The following is a 9,381-nucleotide window of genomic DNA, read 5'->3' on the forward strand; positions in this document are numbered from 1 at the left end:
GTATCTTAAATTTATATTAGGAAAATAGCATAATTGTTTCTTGTCTTTTCATATATAAGAGTGGGAGTGGGGACAAAAGTTCTTGGCTGGTAGGAAAATTTGCAGAAGAGTGGTTTGCACAGAGGATAGCCCTCTGGCGGGGGGTGGGAAATCCGAATCTTGTTTGAGGAAGGCATCCTTATGGTATGAAGGCAGGTAGGTATAGAGTTTTAAGGTTGAGAAGCACCATACTAGAGGTCGGTCTGTGGCTCTTGGTATCTCTCCATGCTACGATACTGCTTCCCCAGTCAGCACAGGGACAAAGTTGTTCATCCCTCAACTCTAGGCAAAGCCTACTCTACCCTGAGTCTCATCTCCAGTGAGTTTCTCTGAACAAAGGATGTGCTTCCAGGAGGTGTTATATACCAGCTGCAGAATGACGGCCCAGCTGATGCTTTTCTAAACTACCAGAATCAAAGGATAATGGCACTTACTGAACAGTTTTATTCATTTGGCATGGTCATCTTCTAGCCACTTTTAAAAATCAGAGGGAATGCTGTCCACATCTGCATTGAGATTGGAGAATAATGATTTCTCTTGGAAAGCTAAGCTATCTATCATGACTTACCTTCAGCACCATAACATTCGGAAAAGATTACTTTTATTCTCTTTTTCTGTCCGCCCAATTTTGTACATTCAGTTACAAATTATATAGTGAATATTACTATATAGTATATGTAAATTATAGAAAATAACTATATGCTAAAAATATGGCCTGACAAAGCATTACCTTTAAAATCATTTTAAAAGATCATATGAGCAAATGAGGGTGAAAGTGCTTTTTGAAGGGCACTACTATTTAAACCTGACCTGAATTTCTTATACCACTTCCCTCCTGTCAGCATGTATAACATGGAATGGCACTGTTACTGAAATCTTGCATTTTTAGGGGCAATTTTTACTTTGATTACATATAACTGTGGCTTGAAACAAAAGCACAGGTTGTAAATGAAAAGTTAGTAATGATCTGCCAGGCAATAAAACAAAACAAGTGACCCAATGTGGACTGTCACTGGGGTAATGCAAGTCACAGAGAATCAGTAGATTTTCCGGTAGAAAATACACAGGAGTGCAGACTCACCAGTGGCATATTGGAGATGGCTAGGTGCCTTGGCTCTCTTCTAATTTTGATTGAGAAACTTGCTTTGAAGGCAGGTTCATCAAAGCAGGGAAAGGCCATTCTAGCTGCAGTGGGTTCAAATTGTGTTGATGCAAGTATCCTAAAATTAAGGCAAGTGAAATAAAAATTGAGCATGAAGCACCAGGAACTCTAAAACAGGTGTTGGCTTTATAATTCCTAAAGTTACTATAAGATTGATGGATTTTACTACTAAAAAATATTTTACATCACAAAAGCTATCATAAACTAAGTTAAAAGACAAGTTAGACTGGGCATGGTCATGGTGGCTCACGCCTGTAGTCCTAACACATTTTTGGGAGGCTGAGGTGGGAGGATTACTTGAGCCCAGGAGTGTGAGACCAACCTGGGCAACACAGTAAAACCCCATCTCTACCAAAACTACAAAAATTAGCCAGGCATGGTGGTGCACACCTGTAGTCCCAGCTACTCGGGAGGCAGAGGTGAGAGGATGGTTGGAGCCCATGAGGCAGAAGTTTCAGTGACCTGAGATTGCGTCGTTGCACTCCAGCCTGGGCAACAGAACCAGACCCTGTCTCCAAAAAAAAGTTTTTTAAAAAAGTAAAAAACTGGGAAAATTCATTTAAGAAGTATGCGACGAAGACTTAATAGCCTTAACAGATAGTGAGATCCTAAAAATGTGTAAAAGAATACCCAATGGTGGCTCATACTTGTAACCTCGGCACTTTGAGAGGCCAAGGTGGGCGGATCACGAGGACAGGAGTTCGAGACCACCCTGGCCAACATGGTGAAACCCCATCTCTACTAAAAATACAAAAATTAGCCAGGCATGGTAGTGCGCATCTGTAATCTCAGCTACTCAGGAGGCTGAGGCAGGAGAATCGCTTGAAACCGGGAGGCGGAGGTTGCAGTGAGCCAAGTTCGTGCCATTGCACTCCAGCCTGGGTGACAGAGCAAGACTCCACCTCAAAAAATAAAATAAAGTAAAATAAAACAAAATAAAAAAGAATCCCCAACAACCAAGGAAATGAAATAAAAAAGAATCGCCAACAACCAAGGGAATCTCGGGCAAAGTCAAAGATCATAAACAGGCAACTCATAAAAGAACCTTCAAATCATTAACAAACATATCAAAAGCTGCTCAACTTCCTTAATCAAAGTTATGTAAATTAAAAAGAGATATCATTTGGGGGCCTTTTTTGCTCTAAAAAGACTGCCAATATACAGTATTGATGAGAGGTAAGAAAAAATGACAACGTTTATTAAAAAATTATAGGTTCTTTGGCTTACCAATTTTACTTCTAGGCAATTATCCTAAAGAAATAACTTACAAAGATATTCATCGAAGTGTTGTTGATACTGAAAAACTGGAAATAATTTCATTTCCATTCCCAAGGGATTGAAGATATTAACGTACAACTATGTATTTTAATAAAATCATTAAAATGATACCTAGTAATAGTCATTTATATAAAGCATCTTCCCAACATACTAATTTAAAAAATTTCCTTATAAAAGAGAAAATATAAGAATTCCATTTATATAAAATAACATATATGCATATCCAGAAAGAAGTCTGGGAGAATATTCCACTGAAATAGAAGTAGTAGTTAGTTCAGGAGGCTATGAGTGAAACAAATTTTACTTTTTTACCTTGATAGAATAAGATGGAATTTGAAAAATAAATTAGTATAATCTACTAACAAATAAAATTCCATTTTTAAACTTAGCATAAAATCTCTCTCAAATAAGTCTCCTCCTTAAAAACAGAACCAAAGCAAGGTGAGTAGAGATCTCTAAAAAAGTTTTAACTGAGCTAGAAGTATTTCCTCTAATAGGATGCTAATAGGATATGCTGAAGTCCTAACCTGCAGTATCTGTGCACAAGACCTTATTTAGACATAGGGTCTTTACAGGTATCATGGGGTGAAGAAGAGGCCACCAGGCTGGGTCCTACTCCGGTATGACCGGTTTCCTTATAAGACGATGGAGACTGGGACATAGGGAAACGGAATGGCCATGCCACTAACAGAGGGAGAGACTAGAACGATGCAGGTGCTAGGCATGGAGTGCCAGGGATCCACGGCCACCACTAGATGCTAGGAAGACACAAGGAAGGATTCTACCAGAGTCTGGAGGGAGCACGGGCCTGCTGACACCTTGATTTCAGACTTCTAGCCTGCAGACCTGACAGAGAATACATTTTGTTGTTTATAGCCACCCAGACTGTGGTACTTTGTTACAACAGCCCTAGGAAACTAATGCATAGGTCAGGAAAATTAAACATGTTTATTATGTCTCAGAAATCAAACTAAATAAACAAATAGATATTTGCTCTGATAGAGCTGGGGGAAAGAAAATTGGTTAAAATAGAATTTTAAAATGAGATTCAAAAAGCAAGGGAAAAAGCCATTTTTAACACTATAAAGAAGATGCAAAAGCAAAACTGAAGAAAAAGTTCAACAACAAAGGTAATTTTAAAAGACAATCAATCTGAAATAATGAATTTAGCATGGGCAGCACTTGCAGTTTAAAAGAAAAAGAGAAAAAAAAATACCTCAGTTCCCCTTCCTTGGTTCTGTAAGTGCTTTTGTAAAATCCGTGGAAAGTCTCCGAAAGATTGCCAGCATAGTGAATGACAACTGTGTACAGGAGCCCGACAAGGAGGGGCTCAGGAGCCAGCAGCGCGATTTGCTCCTGAGGAGGGTGTTCCAGGACCTGAAGCGGTTCTTCTGATAGCCTCTCTCCAGCTCCTTTCCTGAGGGTGGCCCTAGATATCTGCAGGTGGTGACTATGCAGGATGATGGTTCTGGTGGGCTGACTGGCTGTTATTTCTACTTCCGTGGTTCCCCCGAAGGTCAGCGTGGTAAGGTTTGCATGGATCAGGAGATCATAATGAACTGGGATGACATACTCAGGAAGTCGTATTTTATTCCAAGGAAATGGCATCCCATTACTACCTTTTGGAGATGCTTCACTGATCTGACACCATGAAGGAGTGGACACAGTTAAGAGAGCCAACAGTGAGGAAAGTAGAAATGACATGGTTGCAAGGGACCGTTTGAGGGACGGAAACACCATCTTCTTGCTCTAACTACCTAGTGGCACAAATGTACAAAAGCAAAAATATATGTCATTAAAATGTTATTGACATAGCAAAATTTCAGAATGTATCCACCCAGCATTCACAGAAATAGACATAAAATTCCAAAAGCACTAGTTCTTTTCCTCAAAGTAAAAGGACCTTCCCTATGTTATGGTTGCATATAAGAAAGATGTTTATCGTTAGCAACAATCATTAACACCTACTAGAGAGCATCATTTGATGTTCAAAGTTTAAATTAATTCAACCTGTCAGGGTTCTTGGTTGAAAGCAACTGAACAAGCTCTGGCTGATGTAGGCAGAAAAGGAATCATTAGGGGATCGTGAGTGGCTCACTAAATGGGTCACAGAGTTGCAGGACATTTGGGAAGCCAGGTTCATGAAACAAGCAAAACTGGAACCATATTAGAGGAACATCTGATCAAGCTACCACTCCCCATTGACACTGGACATTGGAGAAAGCCACCGTAATGCCCTGGAAATCAAATGGTGACACTGCGGCAGCCAACACTAAAACAAGGTCTCCACTGCCCCTGCGAGTACATGTAGCAGTAACCTTTAATAACTTCAGTGTCTTCCTCAAATTGTCATGCCAAAAGTTAATTACATATTTATTTAGCCAGGAAGAGCTTAAAGAGTTTAATTTTCCCAGTAGTTTGTGGCAAACGTTATCAATCACCTAGAATCTCTCTTACAATCATCCAAGTATGTGTTGAATGCCTGCTACACACAAGCAGTGTGCTGAGTCCTGAGTGGGACGAAACAATACACAAGACACCGGCCCCACCCTCAAGGATTTCAAAATATGGAAGGAGAGAAAACACGCACAGATAATAAAACACAATGTGGAAAGTGTGAGATATTTTTTAAATAATAATAAAAGGTGTTGGAAAGAATGAAATTAAATTTCCAAAGAGAGAGACTCTGGCTGCAGTGACTCCTTGGGATGCCTTCACACAAAAGCAGCATTTGACTGTGAAAGGATAGGTCAGATTTTGAAATGAAGGAGAGCATTAACAGCACCACAGGTAGAGCAAACCAGGGCAGGAGAGCTAAGGCACAAAGGGAGGACATATAGGCAGGTCAGGCAATCGATGTGGACAGAAGGGAACTCCCAGAGGACTTGATGGAGAATGGTTATATAAAGGCGGGGAGAGGAGTAATTCCAAGATTCTGCCAAGAACACGTGGAAGTCATGCTGCAGACCCTATTTTGCACTTAATTTTAAAGGCCATCAGACATATAAGCAATGTGAATATTAGGCTGGGCGTGGTGGCTCACGCCTGTAATCCCAACACTTTGGAAGGACAAGGTGGGCAGATCACAAAGTCAAGAGATCGAGACCATCCCGGCCAACATGGTGAAATCCCATCTCTACTAAAAATACAAAAATTAGCTAGGTGTGGTGGCGTGCACCTGTAGTCCCAGCTACTTGGGAGGCTGAGGCAGGAGAATCACTTGAACCCAGGAGGCAGACTTGCAGTGAGCCGAGATTGTGCCACTGCACTCCAGCCTGGCAACAGAGCAAGACTCTGTCTAAAAAAAAAAAAAAAAAAAAGGCAATGTGAATTTTAAGGGAGTTGGCAATCCATACCCCAAGAATCAAACATAAGTTTTTATTTCTCTTACACAAACACACCTTTCTAATGAGTGTTTGCCAAGAGGGGCCCATACCAGCTGAATGCAAGTGATTGGCCCAAACTCCTCTTGCTCCAGTTGGGAAAAGTAGCAACCTTACAATGTGGATCCCTCAGAGTGTTCACAGTACACGGAATTCTCCCTCTCTGAGATGTCAAGTTTCTCAACTCTGGCTGCATATTAATGTAACCTAGGAAGCTTTTAAAGTTTTCAATGCCTGGGTCCTTACTGACAACAATTAAACTGGAATCTATGGTGATAGGATCAGGGTATGGTTTTATGGATTGTTTGATTACTCGTTTTGGGTTTTTGTTTTTTTTTTTAACTGTCCAGAGATTTTACTGAGAAGCCAAGATTGAAAAGCTCATCCCTGCCAAACCCTGGCTTTTCCCCTTCAACTCTATGTGATGGGATACTCATTCAAGGCAATGACTGAAGTGCCTCCCCTAACCCCTCACTTCCTTGCACCCTTTCCAAATGCACAGCTCAAGGGAATTCCCTTCTCCTCACCTCTGGAGCAATCTGGAGGCTAAACAGAGAGGATACCTACACAGTAGAGAGAGTCTTGGAAATCTCATAATCCCAGTTCAAAAGGCACCACCCAGGTGAGACAGGAAGTGTGAACAGGGAGAACATTTTTTTTTTCCCTAGAAGTTGAGGAACTAGACAGTAAATGGAACTTGTGTTCTGCTTTCCATACGGCTGGCAGCAACAGCTTAATGAACACTGCCCTTGCCCCAAGATGGGATCCAGAGGGCTCTGTGAAGGTGGCAGGTTCAAGCATGTAAGGACTCTGGAAGTCCCGGAGACCTCTCCAACAGCCCCAGAGGAGATCTAGAAATTCCAGCTGGTTATGAGCTGACAGAAAGGCTGATGGGCTGCGGAAGAGGTTGGTACTGGGACCTTGTATCAGAGGCTTTGCAGGGTTGGGTCCATGAGGGGGCCAAAGAGAAACAGTTATGTCTCAAGGAGGATGCAGTGCATGAGTGGGGCTTGGTAAAAACTCCATGTAGTGAATAAAGGGCTTCACTGATAAATTATCTTATTAATCCCAAACAGTAGACGACACCCAAGATTCTGTGATCATGTTCCTGTGTTTGGCTCTTCCCCTGAAAAATTAGCTCTTGTTTGGCTTTGCTTCCAATAGTAAGTGTTCCAATTTGAAACATGGCATTTCATGGTTCTGGCTGGTCTCCTAGGGTCTGGTTTTACTAACAACTTTCTGAAAGGGATGCAGTTAAAAAAAAGAAAGCTCTCAAAAACAGTAGTCTACTCAATATAAGCAGCACTTCCCAAGAGAAGTACAATTCTCTTTGAAGTTACACCCCACTAACACTTAAAGGAATAGAAGCCAAAGAAGAAAAAGAACTAGTATTTACTAAGCTCTTCCAAAGCGCCAGGCACTTTACACATGCTTACTCTCTCTAATAGCCTATTATTCTCATTCAAGGTGGGGTAACTGAAGCAAAGACATTCATATAACTTTGCTAAGTTCACACAACTTGTTGGAATGCAGTCCAACAAGTTGGAATGTTGGAATGCAGTAAGTATAAACTCCCTGCTGTTTTAGCTTTACCAAGATCCTTTTTTTTTTTTTTTTTTTTTTTGAGACGGAGTCTCGCTCTGTCTCCCAGGCTGGAGTGCAGTGGCGCGATCTTGACTCACTGCAACCTCTGCCTCCCCTCCTTTTATTGGGGCACTATACTATATGAAATAGATCATCAAGAAGTAATTGAGATTCTTCCAGAATTTCCTGAACAATGAAATTAACAAGCACTGTAGGTAAATAATAAAATGCTGAATTTGAAAAAAAAAAAAAAAAAAAGTACTAGAATGTTTCTCTTCAGGTACCACCTGAAAATGTGCTACTTATACTAATTCCAAATCCTCAGGGAAGAGACAACTGTGCCCAATTTTCAAGTTTTTTTGTTTTGTTTTGTTAATTGTTGACCATGTCAAGCGCGTACTCTGGGTGTTTAATAGGAAACAGATAATTTCTTCCCGAACCTAGCTTACACAAAGAAATCCAAAAGCGTGAGGAAGTGTGTGCTCTTCCCCTTCCCCTCACAGAATTAACTTTGTAGGCCCACCTGGCCAGTGACGCACCCAGATAGGAAACTTTTAATTTGCGTCAACAGAGGTGCTTTATCTGAATAAAACCCAGTCAGAGCCAAAGGGAGAGAGAGAATTGCCGACCAGAAGAACGGGAGAAGCAGGGAGGGAAGTGACCTTATGGACACACATGGCCCGCGCTTCCCACCCCACCAGAGTCGTTAACCCAAAGCCTCTGGGTTTCTCTGGCAGCTATGGACAGGTGCCCTCCTCAGCCTGAGCCAGCCGCCCGCCCCACCCCGCCTTTTGGCCTCGCGCGGGCGTCGGTGGCCTGGAGGACTGGCAGGCATCCAGGCGCTACGCGGACCGCGGAGGGAGGCTCCCGCCGGCGGAATAGCGGAGAGACCCGCGGAGCAGGCGCGCCGGCCACGCGCCCGGAGGGACAGGGACAGGGACCGGCAGGGGTGGGCCCGCCGCCGACCTGCCGGGTACTCCGCGGAGTCGGGCCTAACCAGCGACTCCCCCGCCCTTCCCGCGCCCTGTCTCGCGCCCCGTCTCCCTCCTCCCGCGCCCAGTCTCTCTCAACCCGTGCCCCAAGCCCTCAGGCCCTCCCAGCTGGCGCAGGGAAGGGACGGGTGCCGCGCTCTCCTCCCGGCCAGCAGTCCCCTCCCCGCGGCTCGGGCGCGTTGTACCTGGGGGTCTGGGGCCGCCCTCACCCTTGCGCCGCCGCCGCCACCACCACCGCCGCCGCCGGCCTAGCAGCCCCGGGACCGAAAGTGAAAGTGGAGCCCGGGGAGCGACAGGCGGGCGCGGAGAGGCGCTTTGGCCCGAACTCTAGCTGCAGGCGGGGAAGCCCCTGGCTAAGGCAAGAGCTGGGGAAAGGGTAAAACGGAGTGGGGCCGAGCGAGGGAGTTTGCAGCTCCCAGGAAGGGAATTGGTAAATGAGCGCTGCACGGTATCAGGCGTGCGAAGTGCACGCCTTTCTTAACGCGGGTGTGTGTGTGTGTGTGTGTGTTTGTGTGGTGTGTTTTAAGATGTTTTTTGGTTTTGCCTTTGTTTTTTGGGTTTTTTTTGCTTTGTTTTTTTGTTTTTCGTTGTTCAGCGTTGCCAGGTTTAGGCGAATGCAGCAAAGACCCAGTGCTCAAGCTGCGGATTTAGGGCAGGCAGGCGCTGACAAGTCCACTAAGCCTAGACGCGCTCGACGCCCATTGGACTCGCTGGGTGGCCGTCATCTCGCCCCTGCCAATGGGCTGAGAGCTCTTGGCCCGCCTCAGAAAGAAACACAAACCCAGAAGTACTCTGTTGTGGCAAAGTGCTGCACCCTCTGGGGCTTCGGTGGAGAATGACTACAGTGGGAGATGCTGTAGAGGAGAAGGGTGGGTTATAGGTGGCCCCCAGGACTTTCCTGCACTACCAAGGGCCACTGTACCCCAAGGATTAGCTGCTTCCC

The 9,381-nt window shown here is 44.2% G+C and overlaps 1 protein-coding gene across 3 annotated transcripts in view; it reads right to left on the minus strand.

Annotated features, from left to right (window-relative positions):
- ERAP1 (endoplasmic reticulum aminopeptidase 1) overlaps nucleotides 1-8,708 on the minus strand; it is a 33,752-nt gene extending 25,044 nt beyond the window's left edge. The window contains exons 1-3 of one of the 3 annotated variants that reach the window (XM_028849584.2): nucleotides 8,648-8,708; nucleotides 3,696-4,236; nucleotides 1,121-1,259 (exon numbers count right to left, since the gene is read on the minus strand). In XM_028849584.2, coding sequence (XP_028705417.2) covers nucleotides 1,121-1,259; nucleotides 3,696-4,219 — 663 coding nt within the window. In that variant the 5' untranslated portion in view covers nucleotides 4,220-4,236; nucleotides 8,648-8,708. Of the gene's footprint in view, nucleotides 1-1,120; nucleotides 1,260-1,848; nucleotides 2,104-3,695; nucleotides 4,237-8,623 lie in introns of those variants that run through there. The other 2 variants (XM_001094790.5, XM_078005002.1) reach the window with 2 other exon arrangements.
- Nucleotides 8,709-9,381: the final 673 nt, after the last annotated feature.

Source organism: Macaca mulatta, chromosome 6 (assembly GCF_049350105.2).
Source record: "Macaca mulatta isolate MMU2019108-1 chromosome 6, T2T-MMU8v2.0, whole genome shotgun sequence".
NCBI classification, from domain to species: domain Eukaryota; kingdom Metazoa; phylum Chordata; class Mammalia; order Primates; family Cercopithecidae; genus Macaca; species Macaca mulatta.